This window comes from Thunnus albacares, chromosome 2, assembly GCF_914725855.1.
Source record: "Thunnus albacares chromosome 2, fThuAlb1.1, whole genome shotgun sequence".
Classification (NCBI taxonomy): Eukaryota; Metazoa; Chordata; class Actinopteri; order Scombriformes; family Scombridae; genus Thunnus; species Thunnus albacares.
Window position 1 is genome coordinate 19,752,744 of NC_058107.1, and position 18,279 is coordinate 19,771,022.

General features: G+C 39.8%; 2 protein-coding genes across 2 annotated transcripts; both read right to left on the minus strand.

Moving 5' to 3' along the window:
- Positions 1-602: 602 nt before the first annotated feature.
- On the minus strand, positions 603-4,784 carry gal3st1a (galactose-3-O-sulfotransferase 1a). Its single transcript, XM_044336861.1, has 3 exons — positions 3,976-4,784; positions 3,556-3,706; positions 603-2,418 (listed from the first exon to the last, which is right to left on the minus strand). Exons 1-3 carry the CDS (start codon positions 4,016-4,018, stop codon positions 1,281-1,283), a joined length of 1,332 nt encoding a protein of 443 aa, XP_044192796.1. The 5' UTR covers positions 4,019-4,784; the 3' UTR covers positions 603-1,280.
- Positions 4,785-8,157: 3,373 nt separating this feature from the next.
- pes (pescadillo) lies at positions 8,158-17,961 on the minus strand. The gene is made up of 15 exons (XM_044371053.1): positions 17,784-17,961; positions 17,514-17,593; positions 15,745-15,898; positions 15,298-15,407; positions 14,877-15,048; positions 14,652-14,741; positions 13,500-13,616; positions 13,137-13,214; positions 11,779-11,868; positions 10,359-10,489; positions 10,093-10,218; positions 9,423-9,607; positions 9,084-9,247; positions 8,827-8,994; positions 8,158-8,556 (listed from the first exon to the last, which is right to left on the minus strand). Exons 1-15 carry the CDS (start codon positions 17,805-17,807, stop codon positions 8,482-8,484), a joined length of 1,764 nt encoding a protein of 587 aa, XP_044226988.1. The 5' UTR covers positions 17,808-17,961; the 3' UTR covers positions 8,158-8,481.
- Positions 17,962-18,279: the final 318 nt, after the last annotated feature.

The window sequence follows — 18,279 nt, forward strand, 5'->3', positions numbered from 1 at the left end:
CCTGTGCTGTGACTACCACCATTAGAGGACAGGTTCACAATTTTTCAAGTCTGTCTGTTGTTTCAATGGTCAGGTGCCCAAATGAACCTTGAAATAGGTTTTTCTTGCTGTAATCATTCCTCCTGTTCATACTGACCTTTAAAAGATCCTTCATAATGCACTTACAATGTAAGTGACGGGTGCCAAAATCCACAGTCCTCCCTCTGTGCAAAGATGTATTTAAAATCTGAAGACAATATGAAGCTTCAGCCGTCCAAATGAGTCAAATCAAGCACATATCTTTCAATGTTACAGTCTTTTTAGTGCCAAAGTTCCTCTTTTTGTTACTATACTTCCACAACAGAGAAACACTGTCTGAGGAAACACAAAGAGGGAATGAGATGCTAAAAAGACTGTAAATGTGGCAGATATCCACTTGCTATGAATAAGTCAGACTGCTGAAGCCTCATATAAGCGTCAGATAAACTTTTAAATGAATTTTTACACAAAATGACTGTGGACACACTGTGGATTTTTGCCCCCATTACTTACATTGAAAGTGCATTTGAAGAGGATCTTTTAATAGTCAGTATGAACAGGAGGAATGATTACAGCGAGGAAAACCTCTTTTAGTGTTCATATGGACACCTGACTGTTGTTTTAAGATACACTTGAAAAACTGTGACCCTACCCTTTAAAAAGCTAATTTTCTTATCTATTTCGTAAATTATGGCTGATTTTGTCCTCCATAGACAGTAAAGTGGGATGTTATACTTACATTCACAATTTTCACATCTGTATTTTACCCCTCAGAGGGGTTTTAGACACTTAGAACTTTAAAGTTATAAGTGAAGTATTTTATCCATGTCTTTGACCAATCTTAAAAGTTTGGCAGGGATGGCAACGTTTGGTCTTTATTCCATCAAAGGACATGTAAAATTAGTCCTAAACTCCATTGTTCACTGAACTTCTCCATTAGAACAAACTCAAATCTGATGATAAGAATATTTTAATGTTTGATAAAACATAGAGAACAATACTAGGCCTCAGCTATGTGTAGTAAACTGGTTCAGTATTTGTAGATTGTGAGGTCAGCTTTTTTTTTTCTCAAGCACCCATCAGAGACATTACAGCGCACAGACATTTGAAATGCAAACAAGTCAATGCGGATACATTTTTTAAAAATTAGACAGGTCACAAGATTGAAATGTGACAGAAACCTCTAACCTCTCACTCTACATTTCTCTACTCTTATTACAGTCTTTCAGAGTTGAATTGGCCCCTCTTGCTCACATGCTTAGTCACCAGTTAATAATATCCCGGACATGGCCCCACAGCTTGGTGATCCACAGGTTAACCCCAAGCTCTGTTAAGTACTGAAGCTCTGGCATCAACATCTTACGACACAACTTCTGATGTACCTTGTCCACATTCTTCTTCAGGTTGTAGCCCATTATGGACTTCTCTCCGATGGGCTGCCAGGGCTGCATGGCTGTCTCTTGGATGCTGCCAGCTTCCACAGCATGACCCCCCTCAATGCAAATGGCTGCCATCTCCGCATTCCTCCTCCTGAGCTCCGCCACATCCTCAGCCATACGCCTCTGTCCGTATGCGTCCACTTTCTTCCAGAAGGTCTGGTTGAAATGCCGGTACAGCTTCCAGTCAATAGCATTCCACTCAAGGGCCCTGGCCCTCAGTTCTGGGGTAAGTTTAGATACAGTGGATCCCTTGCGGGCGTTGAGCTTGAAGAAGAGCAGGTCGTCCATCTCCCAGCAGAGAGCATCCTTGAGCAGGATGAGTGATTCCTCAAAGTATTCCACCAGCATGACCAGCTGAAAACGGTCAGTGATGAACTTGATTCCCTCTTCCACCCGAGGATCATCCAGCTCCAGAGTGTTGTCCTGTCCAAAGTCGAAGAACAGCAGATTCTTGAGGTAGAAAGAGTTGAAGCCCTCTGGATCAAAGTAGTAATCGGGGTCATGTAGAAACTCAGTCAGCTTGTCATCTCCTGGTATTTTCCAGGTGAAAGGCACCAGCCGGCCAAAGTAGTGGAAGGATGACTCAAAAAGCTCCGCAGGATCTCGCAGAATAGTGATGTAGGAAGTATCCACAGGGAGCAACTTGGCCACTTCGAGTGCATTGAAGCGCATGTGATTACAGATAATATTGAAGCACATCCCAGGTCTGTAGTCTTTAACCTGGGAGCGCTGGAAAACAGAGGGATAGAGGAAGTCATTCCTGCTGTCAGGGAAGGCAAATTTGAGCTGGTGCTTCTCTCCGAAGCGGAAAAGGATGTTGAGGAAGGTGCTGCTGGCCGTCTTGTGGGTCTTCATGAACATGATATCCACTTTAGGAGTGCAGGTCTGTTGTGAGCTGTTTGTGGTTGGTTTGGTGTGGAGCTGGGATGGACGGTGGGCACAGGAGTAAGGCACTGGAACTCTACGGGGAGAAAAACAATCAATAAATAAAAAGTTATTTCAACAAATAACCCCAAAGTAATCCAGCAAATGTGGAAGAAGCTTTCAGATCCTTGTAGGCAAGTAAAAGTACCAACAAAACAATTACAAGTAAAAGTTCAGTGTCCTACTACCTAAAATATAAAAAGTAATATTACTCCTATTTCTCCTAAGTAGAAGTACAAAAGTATTATGGCACTAAGATGTAAAAAAAACTGAATATTACTGATGCATTAAGGTGTAAGCAGCATTGAGATGTGGCTAATTTTAACTACTTTATTTATTTTTGGTAGTTTAATCTATAACAAAGCAGCACATTTTATAAGCTGACTGTATGTTATGTGTATAAAATCTTGATTTTCAAAGCAGTAAATATATTGGTTAAATAAATGCAGTGGAGCAAAGTAAGCAGTAAGTACAATATTTTCCTTTGAAATGTAGTTTAGTTGAAGTATAAAGTAGCATTAAATGGAAGTAGTCAAGTAAAGTACCTCAAAATTGTACTGAAGTGCAGTATTTGAGTGGCATTTTACTGTTGTAGCTGGTTAAAGTGGAGCTAGTTTTAATACAGTTAGTAAGTCTGGTCCAGTTGTTCCCAACCTAGGGGTCGGGCCCCCTCAAAGGGTCACAGTATAAATCTAAGGGGTCGTGAGATGAATATTGAGGGTTGGAATGAAGGAAAAGCTACGCAAATTTATGTTATTTTTCCAGACCTCCGGATTTAATCTTTGCTTTTTTGTGACATATTAGATTATTTGATCTCTTTCGGCTTCAAACTGTTATTTAACTGAAACCATCTGAGAAGTTTAGAGTGGAAATCTCTCTTTGGTGACTCATAGGTTGGGAATCACTAATTTAAAAAGCATTGTATTTTATTAGCTAATCATATGTTTTTTTTAAATCCATAAACTCATATAGCTGTTAAATAAATGTAGTTGAGTAAAAAGTACAATATACTAACTACTACTACTATAACTACTGTACTTATATTTTCCATAGAGTGTATTCTTTGTTTTAGATGAATTGCTAACAAAATGTGATGTGAGCTATGAACATGTATGTGTGTTAATATGATGTTGTTTTGCACAGACTGCATGAACACCAGTGTGACGAGTCTTACTCAGGCAGACTGAAGTGGACCGGTGGAGTAGAGAGGCAGTAAAGCAGGATCATGCAGCTGGTCAGGAGGATACCCAGGACCAGGCTTTTGCACATGGACCTCCAGTGCCTCCCTTGCTTGCCAGTCATGGTCCAGCAGAAACAAGGATTACCTTTAAAAAAAAAAAAAAGGCCACCATCATTATCATCTTTATCATCACGGTTAGGTTTTCCTACCTGTTATAGCTGCCCAGACTTGACAGGGTAAATATATACCAGAAAAACCTGAATTTATTATGTTTTAACAGCTTCTAGAGATTTCTCTGCTAATTAGAAAACTGGAGGCAAGCTTTGTGAGCACAATTACGACACTTTATGTTATTTAGTTGGACGGATGGTTACTTTGAACTAAATTAAAGTGTAAAAAGTCTCTAGAGATTACCATCTGTTCTCTGGTTTCCACAGGGGAGGACACGATAACACATCCGATGCAATAGATCACTGTTGCGAAAACATAGAACCTTATCGTGTTAGTTTTTAAAACTAAACTGGGACACAGAGATTTTGATTCAACTGCATGGTGATGTCAGTATTTCTGCAGTATTTAATGCAGGGCTCTTTTTATTGGTTCATATTATATTTTTGGTCTCCATGTACTTGCATCCCCCACCTGTAGCTTTAGTTGGGATGCTTTTTACTAAACACAAACTACAGATTGAATTCAAATGACTTTCCCTTTTTAATTGTACATATATGACTCAATGATAACACTCTGACAGAGAGGGAAGGAAATGTTGAGAGTTTTCATTGTCATTTGGTGAAACAGCTTGAAGTGATTTTATAATGGCAGCCGTATAGACGACAGTATTGTCATCAGGTGGACCATAATTTAAGGTGCTGAATAATATTTACCTACAGAGAGCTATAATCCCTCTGTATTTTGCACAGTTAACCTTATTTCAATTGGCTGTCCGCGTCATAAACACACAGTGTGTAGTTAAAATTGTATGGTGAGGCACTAAATGACATACCTTGACTTGAAATGACCAACGCTGTGTTTCTCACCTGTTCCATAAAATAAATAATGCATTCCAGTGGAAAGTGATATTGCTTTCTCCCCTGCAGACTGCGGTAAGACGAGCCACCTGCTGACTCAGCTACGCAAGTAGCAAAGTGACACTCACCACCTGGAATTTCAAGCATTATGTGACCCAATGTGACCTCAGTACAGAGCAGGATTTAGGGAGATGTTTACATAATTAGGGCAATCTGTCAGCTTTTACTGCTTTTTGTGAGTTTATCATCATATATTTCAAATAAATTACTCAAAAATTGGGGGGAAAATTAATCAAGCCTTCTGTTTTTCTCTCCACATTTTTAGGTGATACTGATCTGCAGCATTATCAGTAGATCAGTTGAGTTTTCCCCACATTTTAATCCCCATTTTCTATCTACAAAAACATTCTGAGCTGCCCTCACCGTGAGAGGACCCTCCCCCAGTGCCCTATTGTAGCAGGAAACAACAAATTTATGAGTTAAAATCACATCTTTTCAGGCTAAAATTAACTATATCGCTGCTCAACACTTTGTGGATTGAAACTCTCCAGAAAGTTTTAGACTTTTTGACAATGCTGGACTTCATCTGATGTGACATTTTGAACTGTGACTGCTTCTAAGATGCAAATGTATGGTAGGGGTGTTATCAGTGTTTCAATTGTTTGAAAGCCAAATTTATAGGTGTCCGTTATATGTGGCTGAGGTTGTGATACCATCACTGAAACAGAAAGTCAAATCCAACTATGAGCACTTTTCAGCTGCACAGGATGGGACTTTCATTCAATATTATTGTTTTGAACAACTCTTCCCTCCTTTTCTGTTTGGGTTAATCACTGAAGTACCAATATTTTTGACCAGCATCATGTTTGTAAATCACACACCAGAGTTTTAGTGGATGCATACTGAAGTTAAACCATTACAGCCTTTCAACCTCATGAAAAATCAATTTCTAAAACCTTTTCTGACAGGACGGCTGTCCTTTTTACTGTCCAGTGTATTATTTATTATTCATATTTGGAATTAGTCCAGCTCTGGGTTATGGCTGGATTTCTTAGGCCTTTTATCAACTTGGGTTACTGTTGTATGAGTCTGTACAGTTACACTTTAGGTCCAGTTTTAGCAGTGTATCATTGTACAAACATTACTCTCCACAGCTAAAAGGGCTATTTCTGCTCTTTGTGTGGACTCAATGAAGGGGCTATTATGAAGCCGTGTGAGAGAGCTTTCTTTCCGCCATCAGAGTAGCTTCAGATGGTAGAGAGAAGACGGAGAGGAGATATTTGAGGTTAGTTTGGGTTGAAATGTTATTGTTAGTGACATTATCTCCTCTTTTCCTCAGACATATGCCTGCATTAACCTCCAAACCTGAGATCTTTTAGGACGGATAAACGGCGATGCTATTTACAGGGCTAGTTGATTTTATTGTTTGCTCAAGTTATCCCTAAAAGGTGACGTTGTAGAATTCATACTAGTACAACTTTAACCATTTTCCTTATCTCACCAACTCAGCATGAATGTTACAGCTCAAACTTAGGCTGAAAATGTTTACCCTGAGCTTAGTGTAGCTGCATACCAAACCCAGACAGACTTATAAAAGCATTGATATTGCATGTTATAATACAGTAGTATAAAGACTAGTATTGTTTTAACAGTAAACATTGTTGGAATGTTTTTTTTTCCTGAGCAGCATTTCATGGTGCTGTCAATTATAATAATGTCTAAACTATCTGATTTCTTAAAATCATATAATAAAAACATACCATTATTAACATTACAAAGCACAAAATTAATTTATTTCAATCAAAAGACCGATGAATGATACCTTACCTTCATACATGAATCCAAAGAGAAACTAATCAAAGTGTTTCTTGTCCAGCTGTGTAGTTTTCTGCCTTTCCATCCAGCTCCAGATGACTCAAACAAGTTGATTCCCCTGTTCTTATATCTGATCTTAACATACACATAGTGTCACAGACCCAGCACAGTCCCGCGCTCCCCTTATCACATGTTCAGTCCGACAGAGCTCACTCATCTGGTCGCTGTTCCTCTTCTCCTCTTTCTCTCTGTGCCTCTGCGCGCACACCTGATGCCTCTGCATGCACACCTGATGCCCCACGCCGCCTCTCCCCTTAACTTTCAATTCCAAAACTGATCTCACTGAGTAAAGCACTGCAGGGAGGCTCATCTAGCCACCTGTGACGTCAGGGTCTCTGTCAGGGGACGTGCACTTGTCCAGTGAGTGTAAAAGAGGAGGGGAGGGGGGAGGGGATGGAGGGGAGGGGAAGGGAGGGAGGAGAGGCTGTATAGTCCCTATTCTGTGTCTACATACAGAGGGCTATTGAGTGCAGACACTGGAGTCTGAGCTGCAAGCTGATAGGAGGGGTGGAAAGCAGCATAAAAGGAATACAGAAAGCCAAAAGCACAAAGGCTATAGTTGTACCACTTGATCAAGACTGTTCTGTCTGTATTGTTTGATATGCTTATTTAGCAAGCTGTGTCTACACCTGCAATAGCAGAAATGTACATAGAGTGTAATTTAATTCTGGACCACAGATTAAACAATTATTTAGATGAAGGGTCAGGGTAACCTGATCTCAAATCACCACAAAGAGCATGTGCTTAAAAAAAACAAAAGTTATAAAGGATTCATATGGTTCCCTCTTGAGCAATATTAAATGCATTAAAAACTATATTTTTCACTCTGGTGCATATAAAATATTGATAGATCATAGACACTGAATCTTTGGCGTGTGAAACTACCATTATCAATACAATCTCTTGTGCAAGACAGCAGACGTTTCAATAGAGAATAAAATGAACATTCAACCGTGAGTGACGAGTCTATTTGGCTCTGCGTGCCAGGATGTAGCAATATGTGGTCATAACGCCTCATCCAGCACAGTACAGTGCGTGAGGTCTATCTCTCTCCAGCACTATGGCTGGTCCTGGAAGGGGCACTGGATGCATGCTGCTCATCCTACACTCGTCATGCTCAGGCACGACACTGCTGCTTTTGTTGAGCGGCAGGGCGTGCCTCTGCCTGCAGGCACCCAGAGTGCCAGGCTGAGACCCGGACTGGGTGGGCATGCGTGGAATGCAGATCAGGGTGAGAGGGGAGGGGGGTAAGAGGAGGCAGGGAGTGCCACAAACTGAATGAGGAGATTGAGTGCGGGGCATGACTGGCCTGGCCTTTGGCCCACCGAGATCACAGCAGCGTCTCAGAGGGCAGAGGGGCTTATGCTCCTTCGTCATCGGCGCCTACTGCCCGTGTGTGAACCAATCAAGTCAAGACGCCACGCCAACAGCATCACAGTAGCTTCAGCCTCTGCACAGATGTAGACTCTTGGTGTAGAGACAGATTTAAACCCTTCTGATTCATACACAGCCGTAGGAAGTGACACAAAGGCAGTTCATCTGCCATTATGACCTTAGTTGTAGCATAAGTAAACATTCTTACATATGCCACCCAGTGTTGCAGTGTGAAGAAACACGGAGCAACAAACTACTAACTAACAGCTAGAAACTTCTATTTCATTTGATTACTGTTTCAAGAACACACGTAACAAGATGAAAACACTTTGTTTTTACTTTAAAATAGTCTGTTTCAAGTACAGATCTTAAAATACAGTGAAAGAGGTGTCTTATGTATTGTAGAATAGTAGAGCAGAGTTCATACAAACAAAATGAAAGCAAAAAGTCACTTTTACATCAATAATTACACGATCAGCATTACACCACATCCTGGATATCAGCTTGAAATTATGCAGAGGTTAATTCGCTCACAGAGCTCTGAAATGCACTTGCAGGTTTCATGACTTGTCAACCTGTAATGCAGTCTACCTCATGAAGTTAAATACATAAAGTCAGTCTGAACAATATGTCATCATATGAGTCATTTTCTGGCCTTCTTCTTCTTTGCTTTTTCAGCATCATCAAAGGCCTTCCTCTTAGCAGCGAGCTTGTTAGCCTGTGAGAGAAGAACAAATGCAGTTAATGAAGAGATGATGAGATCAGTCACAGATGTCAGTGAACTCGGGGTCACCACTGGGTTTGCACGTTCTATCGGCAGCAGCTATACAATACTGTTAAACATTCTCAGTCCGAGATAAGATGCCAGATACTGACAAATAAAGAAGAGAATGTTAAAAATGTGCAAATGTTATCTGAACGTGTGACTTCTCAAACAGTCTTATCTACATGTGACTCCATGTTCAATAAATACCAAAACGGAACAAACCTCTCGAACTTTTCTCTTCTTTCCGAACATGATCTTGTCATAGAGGTACTTTTCCTTTTTCTTCATCATCATGATGGCCAGACGCTTCTCCTCTGCTTGCTCCTCCTGCTCCAAGCGTGCCGGGTTTTCCACTTTCATTTTTCCAGGCGTCACTTTCACTGACAGAGACTAAAATGGAAGAGAAACGAGTCAATGAACTGATTGTAAAAACAAAAGATGACACAGATGGTAATTAAAACAAATCACAAGTCACTTACTTTGCCCTGGGATCTTTGCTCTTCCATCTTCTTCAGATTTTTCTCCTCTGCCTCTTCCTCATCATCTTCCTCTTCTTCATCATCGTTGTCATCTTCCTCCTCCTCCTCCTCCTCTTCATCTTCACCCTCCTCTTCTTCCTCGTCCTCTTCCTCCTGTCCTTGAGCTATGATGGAAGAAAAATATACAAATTATTTTTGGTTGAAAAAAAAGATTCTTTAGTATCAAATCTCTACAAACTGATTTATTTTTAGCACAAATATCAAAACAAAGTCATTGATTACACACATAATATCAATATTGTTCAAACAATATGAGCACTGAGATGCCTAAATTCATACCAGGATTTTCTCCCCGTTGTAAGGCCATGATCTTCAGTTTCTCTGGGGGCACATAGTCTCCATCCTTCTCCACCACGAAGGGAGAGAGATGGGGGGGCAGAGTCACTCCGAGGAAGTAGTCCTCCACTGGCAGGACTAATTTGGCATTGACACAATCATACACCCACTGGGGCTGGATGTAGTACCTGAAACAAACAGTACCACAGTAAGCGCTATGAAAATAACCTCTTATGGTGCATGTTGTTTATTTCCCTGTTCTGATAGAGTGATGAGCACATATATCACTCTAAAAAAGGTGAGCATTTTTCCTCTCTGCTTAAGTATTATCTGAGGGAGTTGGCATGAGTGGAAATAATGTGACTCTTATGTGGAAATGCAGAGAGCATGATAAAGGAAGAGGGCAGGGTCTGTCAAACACAATGAAGAACAGAGTTGCTTTGAGGCAAGAGAGCGGAAATAGGGCACTGAAAGGAGGCATTGTAGAGGAAATGATAATGTACAGGGAGAGAGGCGCACAAATCAATCAGCAGACTTCCTGTATTTAAGGATTCTAGTTGATACTGTGAGTCTCTTTTATGCAATGATACATTCTAGACATTTGGGTGGAAGAAGGAAGATATTTTGAATGAGGAAAAGTACAAAAAGTATGAATTTGACATATTTCTTTTACCTGTTGATATACTGTTTGTCTATGTTGGGTCTGTCAACAATGTGATGCGTGATGGTCTCATCTGTCACATCGTATGTGCTCCCGATGCAAACAGACTTGTCCCAGGACACCTCACCACCAAGACACCTGAAATTGAGCAGCAATACACAAAAAAAATTATAAAAAGGGAAATGCATCAGTTTGAGGTTTGTTTGAGGCATATTGTATGCTTTCATTGTTTCTAAAACACCATGTGGCCGAGTTTCATTGCAGCAGCCCTCACTCACCTGATGACAAAAGCCAGCGACTCTCTCGGGACTTCTCTGTTGAGGAAGAATTTGAGCCCCACAAAAAGCTTTTTCTGGGCTTCCAGCTGTTTCTGTTCCTTTTCTCTAGCCTCCATCTTTTCCATGTCCTCCTGAAGAGAAGCATTAAGCAATATCGTTTATACAGATGTTTTATAAATCAGTGAGGGCTTGGCCATGAGAAGACCTGACATTTAAAACTAAATTCAAATTCAGCATTAACGGCCTTCTTTCAAAGACGCTGCTTTAGAGGCATCAACAGTCATTGTGAATTTTGTGAATCACTTCCCACTTGTAAATAGATTACAGTACCAGGTAAATTTAAGTACAGAGAATAGTGTACGTAGATTTATTGTAATGATAACAGTGAACAAAACCTGATTCTTGAAATTCAAATACCTCAAAACAAAAGGTTCAGTGCGGTTCAATTGGTTCAACAGTAGTTAAGGAGTGTTTGGCGTCTATATAAATGAAGTTAAGTCCCTTATGAATTTGTTTATTTGTATGGCCCACATTCTCACAATATCACAGCTCAAGGTCTCTACAAACAACAAAGAAAACCTCTTGAGGAAAAAAAGGACATGTACATTTTTAATTTTGTTGCCAAAGATGCAAATACTGGCAGTAAATCCATGAAATGTTGTAAACATTACTACTCTGATATTCTTTTGCAAGACCTAAAACAACATGGCAGATTTATTTTAATGAATGCAGTGTCATAATAATAGCGATACAAAAAATAAAATGCAACCAAAGTTACAGCCATTTCTACCAAACTGTCCCAAAAACTGAGGAGGACAGGAGCTAAACTCAGGAACAAAAAGTCCCTTTTATGCATTTGTGTTTTCATTTCTACTACATCAGAAGAACCATGAAAATAAGTGAAATCAGACCAATGAAGGATTAAAAAGTCACTGTTTTGTTTGAGACAGTGATTGTGTAGTTCTTTGAAATCACTGATGTGTAAAGTCTAAATGAATGATGCTCACATGTGGCAGTTTTCAATCTGCCACATGTTAAGCACTGCCACCTCTGCCCTGATATTTCTTGAGGTTGTAAGTGGAGTAGAGTCTTAATGCCGACAACCTGAACTGGAACACCAATTCCTAAAAAAGTTTTTGGGTTCCTGGAAAGTCCCCATGGTGAACAAGTTCAATAGCTGTCCACCCCAAACCAGTTTGGCAAAACAAAGCTTCTCAGGGTGAGAAACAGCTCGTCCTTAGCAACAGTACATTGAGCAGTAATCCCCAGTATCACATCTATAAAAGCTTCCTTGATAAAGATATGTGACCTCTCACCTCTGCCATCAGAGACCGATTAGCTTATCAAAGGTTGTTCTTCTACATGTTTTGATGACATTTCTCAGACACATGACAGTGATATCATTTCTAAACTCTCTTACCTCTTCAACAGGAAACTGGTCCAGTTCAGCCTCCTCCTCCTCTGCAGCGGAAACCACTCGGGCCAGACTGGCACTCAGGGCTGACAGTTTCTGCACAGTCAAAAACAACAGTATTACAACCAACCCCCTTATGTTTATTATCTACATGCTTACTTGCACACCAAGTTTGCACCAATCATTTGATAATGTCCAAAAGAATTACCCTACATACCAACCAACATAAGAGAGGGAAAGTGCAAAGGCGGACATAAATGGCATGAAAAATTATTAGCATGGGTGGGTGTCGATGCAGAGGGCTCACGCTAAAACACAGGGTTACCCGTGAAAGGGTTGAAACTGGTTTAAAAGCAATGTGACATCATCTGGCAACGCACCACCTTGGCTAATCAATCAGTGCCAAACGAAAAGTCATGGTAGATTAATTTGTGACATGATCAAGGTAATCTGACGATCGTTGCAAAAGGTTGAAAGGATTGCAATGACATTTTTTCCAAAGTTGCACAATTCTCTCTCATGGCATTACAATCTGCTGTATGTTGGCATCTGATAAGCCTTCAAACTCACAGATCTACAGTCTAACTGGCCTTCCTGGATCATATTTTATCTTCTCACAGTACCTGAAGCAAAACACCCCCATCAATGCCACCCCCTGTATTTTTTAACAGTGTTTCTCCTGCCGGCTGCTGACAATGCTGTCAGCCGAAGAGTCGATCACACTGGCGGTAGAGGAGGAGACTGTAGAGACGCTGGTACGCATCTCTTTAAACAGTAGTTTAGCTGACTTTGCTGCATTTAACACCGGAACTGAGAGTTTGGAGCAGGAAACAGTTACTTAGTGTCTCACTGTCCTCTGTTTTCATCATCTCTCTCTGTTTCAATCACAGTTACAGTACAAGTCAAAAGTTTCTCATTCAAGGGAATGGGGAAGTGTGTCTAAACTTTTGAATGGTACTGTATGTATTTAGGTCATTTAGAGACAAGAATATGTAAAAGTTTACAGCCTGTCATGCTGTCACTCTGTGTTACTCTGTCTATAATGACACGAAACAAAAGGCAGCAATTCAATTGACATAATACGAGTCAACTCAGGGTGACTTTTAGGGGGCAGCACTAGTGAGATCCATTTCTAATCAAATTTTTATATTGAATGATTTTATTATGACTGATTTTTCTTATTGGCAACATGGTTACAGCCTGGTGATGGCTGTTATGTCAGAGCTTTGCACTCCTTCCTGACTCTATTAGTCAGCCCAGACTTAATGGGTGTGTAGGAGGTTTAGCAGTTATCTACATAACAGTAGAGGTAAGTGAGCAAATGATTTAATGGACCGTTCATCGTGGTCCATAAAGAATCTCACCTCTAAGTAGCTCTCTGAATTCATGGCATAGTCATCCTCATCCATGTCCTTCAGCTCCAAGTCTGCTTTACTGTCCAGCTATAAAAGAAAAATGGCATTAACACAGCACAGAACCACCAGCCATTAATCACTGCTGTAATCATCGAGAGCTATTGTGGTTTACAGTTCGCATCTCTAATTCTATCTCAGTAATTGATCCATTTTAAGTATCATAACTACAACACTTATAATAATTGTAATATAACATTTTGCCCATGTTACACACTGATAATTCACTGTCCTACTGATATTAAGGAGTTAGAAGTGATATATATATGTAGAGCACAACCCTTGTGTAGTTTACAGTGCCAGAGTTCAAGATACCTTTGGTGGGTAAACCAGATTGAGGGAATGGTAGAGTCGGAAGTTGACGAACCCCAGGAGTGTGGTGTACAACTCTGTGAAAGTTGCCATTACTCTGTAGTCAACATCTGTGGGGTGCTGAAAAACCAAAAAACAGAGTTTAACTAAGTCTCAATGGAAGAATGAATAAACATGAATGCAAACAATTATAGTCATTTGTAATCTCTGGAGGATTCAACATCCCAGAGGCCTGTACTATGAAGCCAGTTCAACATACTTGGGATATCTTTTCGTTATCTGGTTTCACTAAGTCAAACAACCACAATCACGCTAAGCAATCATATGACGCTAAGTCAATTTTAGCCTTTCTTTCAGCTGGAACCCCGGCGGTGTCAAACGGACCTGACAGCAAATAAAAATAAATATAAAAACATAATTCAAAGCAGTAAGTAGGCTTACTTTCATATCTTATAAGTACAACAAGTACAAGGCTTTTAGTGCTTCAATCAGTCTCTGTTTTAGGATGATATTGGTTGACATAGCTTGCAGCCACCAGGAAAAAAAATTAAATGAAGAGGACAGGAGGAAGCCCTCCAACTCAAAAAGCTGACACAGATAAGTCATTCCCTCTGACAAGAATCTATATTTCTCATGTAAACCCAAAGGGTTTTGCTGGTCTCTGAACACTCTTGCACTCCTAAGAGACCTTCTCATGATCCGCACATCGAGCTCCGTGGGATCTTCTACAAACGGCGATGTCATTTTTCCAAGAGAATTGATTGGTCAGTAGTCGGTGCTTTTATATGTGTAGATCTGTTATCTAGAACATAATCTGCTCAGGTTATGTGTTCAGCATAAGTTACCACGGTAAGAAGTGAACCACCTTGGTAACCCTGAAGTTACCTCGCTAACCCCAAACCCTGCTTCATAGTACAGGCCTCTGGGCAGTCAGTGGACTCATTTTAACCACCAATTACACTAAAGTTCAACACCCCTCCATCAGCCAGCACGGACAGTTTTTCTGTATTTGACAGCAACAATGTTCATTGACTTAATGATGGGTCCAAATGCTGACAGAGTGGTGTCATCCTTCGGTGTAATCCCATAATAATAAACCGACTGCTTACTATTGGCATAATCACTATGGACTGCGTTTCATCATTCTGCACTTACATCATGGGAGAACTGATACGGCACCAGCCATGTAATGAGCTGCCCCATCACCTCTGCTTGATAATATATTCCCTTGATGGAGATGAAAACCTACCGGGGACAGAGAAGTGTTTAGTGTCAGAACAGAGGTCAATGAACTCAAGTCATATCAATACTTTGTATTTATACTGTAATGTCAAACAAAGGAAGCAGCCTGATGGTTGCTGTGCAGTGTTTTATTGGCACCTTTCTGAGCGCACGAGATGTGATCACATAGTTCATCCATTCCACAGTGAGGCGTCTGCACAGCTGGATCGTCTGCACGTGACATTTTCCTGTTCGGGCGAAGGTGGAGAAGAGGAAGCACATGCAAAGTGCATCTTCGATATCACGGAGAGCATCGATGAAGGAGGGGTACCTGCCACACAAAGGAGCACCAGTAAAGCAAAGCAACTTCATACCATTTACTATACATTATATCATACATAGAAGAGGAGTAGTTTCATTTCCAACTTATGAAATGCTTTATTACTTTATAGAGAATAATTCCCACAGTGTGCAGTTAGCTGACATTTCTACTGATGTCTTGTAAATCAACGTCACACAGAGAAAACCACTTAAGCTCAACTACGACATCCTATGTTCACTGTTGAACATGACATCTCACCGTTCTTTGATGATGTGGTCCAATTTATAGGCTGGCTTGTTCTCCCTCAGTCTCTCCACTGCCGACCATTCTGTTTTTCCATATGCCTTCTTAAGTTTGCGTACAAACACCTTCAAAAAAAAAAAAAAAAAAAGGCACAGTGACACATCGATCGCACTTATACTATTACTGAAGAAAATCTCACCATAGTATAAACAAGGAATTTCAAAAAACAAGAAAAAAAAGAAAAGGGACAATCAGATCCTTTTCAATAATAGAAAAGCCCTCAGCTGACTGATTTTCCCTCGAGCTGAGTGCATTCTTTGAGGGAGCCATTTATCAACAACAGAAAACCAAATACAATTTAAGTGGGATCTTTTCCTGAAAGAATCAAATCAACTCTTGCTTCAAGAATGTTCATACATCAGTGTTGATATTTATAAAATAGTCTAAATATTACTAAAGTACCTTGTACTCTCTGAATTTGCCGACTATTGGCTCATGCAGCAGAAAGCGGATGTCTTTAAGCAGGTAGAAGGTCCTTGGGGCTGTGGAGCCCTTGTTCACTTTCTTCTTGTGCTTGGGCTCATGAGGGTAGATGCCTTTAAGGATGCAGAGTCGCCTGAGAAACACAAAAATCACTTGTCAGTGACATGGAAGCTGTCTGACTGTGTTTTGCCAGCCGAGTGCCCTGATATGAAACTAATTCTCAACAATCATGTTATTAGGATTGGGTGTTGTGATGTAGTGTTGAAACAAGTGATCAGTTACATAAAGTTAATCGCTAACAATTTTGATAATTGGTTACACGTTTGAGTCATTAATCTACCAAATGACAATGATGAAAATAGTCATGGCTACAGTTTCTAATACCATAACATGATAGAAATGTGTCGACCATCCTCTTACTGTTTATAAGGTTTATAAAGTGGCAATCCCTTTAATAACAGGTTGTATTAGGCAATCAATGTGAGGGACTGCTTTATGGCATCAGGGGCGGACTTAACCATTAGGCAAAGTAGGCAACTGCCTGGGTCCCCCCAACAGCTACAGATTTATTATGATGTTTACATATGAAAAATGTCGAATTACGTTACTATTCTAACTCCCTTACTATTCTACCCCGGAATAACTAACAAAAGGCCTCCAAAGCATTTAAAAATAAAAATAAAAATATGCAAATGTTTACTTTTACTTCAGAGTGTGTGTCACGACATTTACCTGACAGATAAATATTATTGGTTAAGTTGCAGATTCAGATTTTACTCAAAATATAAAAAAAATAAAATATGATTGATTATTATTGATTAATCTCCACTTTAAGCGCCACCTTTAACGGGCGTAATGTAAATTTAAGTACTTTATTAATAATACCTCTCTCTGAATGCAGGACTTTTACAGTATTTTTACTGTGCGGTTTTCTTGTTTTACCTCAAGAAAACAGTTTTGAGTATTTCTTCTACCACTGCCAATATATGGTCAGTTTTTGTTTAAACTGTTTGAGGTGTTGATTCAACTTTATGGTCATTTTATAAGCCGTTAGTGGTGCAGTTGAACTGTATTGCGTTATCCTGAGAGAAATTAACAATCAATTTAAGGGAAACATAAATAATTATATTTAGCTGCAGATTCTCCATATTGCACCACCACTTGTGAAAAAAATGTTCAACATCGTAGCAAAAGCCTTAACACCGTTTAAACCCACTCTCAGATTTGTGAAAGCTTTCTTTTATGTGAGGAAACAGAAAAAAACACTATACTTAGACATGTCAAAGCTGGACTAGGTTATTGTTATTAAGACTTGACAAGTGTAAGTATAGTGGTTTTAGTCTAGACTTGGGCTGATGTGGTCTGGATGGAGAAATATCATTGAAATTGCCCTTTTTCAATTTTCACTAATAGAATAAAGGTTTCACAAATCTGAAAGTGGGTTTAAACAGCATTAAGGCTTTTGCTACAATGTCTAACATTCTTTCATAAGTGTAAGTGGTGAAAAGAATGAGAATCAGTAAATATAATCGCTAAATATAATTATTCATGCTTCCTTTAACTTTCCTCTCAACATTTCCCGAAGCTAACTTCAGCGTCTACTATAAATATAATACTATATTTAGTATAACGTTACCGTGATAGAGTGATATAAATGGGATTGACAACATATTGGGAGACATCTCTCAGTTGGTGATAATTGACAAACATGCAGCTATTATTCCGTTTAGCACTGAAGGTTACGTTACCTGAAGTCTGGGAGGCTCAGTTGTAGCTTCTTGCGAGCTTTGTTTCTTGTAATGTAGTTGGTGGCAGAGCCCCTCTCAAACTGGAAAACAGAGTCAGACATTCACATTAAACTCTTGTACAACATGTCACTTTACTTCATGTCCAGATTGTCGAAATAGTTTGACTTTAAACTCCCTTGTCTTCGCCAACACGTTGAGAAAAACAAACCGTAGTTAGCTTCAGTTAGCCAGGTTGCTAGCTTAACATTTAACAGTTACATCGACTCTCACCTTTTTCTTTTGAAGACCTCCCATTTACACACAGTATGTGACGCTCAAAACAATTTTAGAAGATGTGATTATTTAGAAATAATGCTGTTAGCAGATGTACACAGTGCGAGCCACCATCACCAGCAGCCGACACACGTGTTATTTGACATGCGCACAGAAAGCGTGCGTGCGTGGTAGGACCCAAAGCAAGAGGTGGTCCGTTTATCCGCCTGTATAAAAAAGAAAGCATAAAGAACACCTCTTTGTTGCTCTTTGAAAAAAATAGTTTTATATCCGTTTTTACTAAATCTGACCGAATGTAACTTATAAAATAAGTATATCAACATGATGCGCTGCTGCACTTAGTCCGTCAGTAACACCGCAATGGCACTGAAATAAGTATTGCAAGTTTCAAATAATACAAACAAGACATGGAACAATATAATACTTAATTTTAAACCCACTCAGATATAAAACAGAAGCAAAAGAGTAATTGACAAGGTTTAAAAACGCCCCC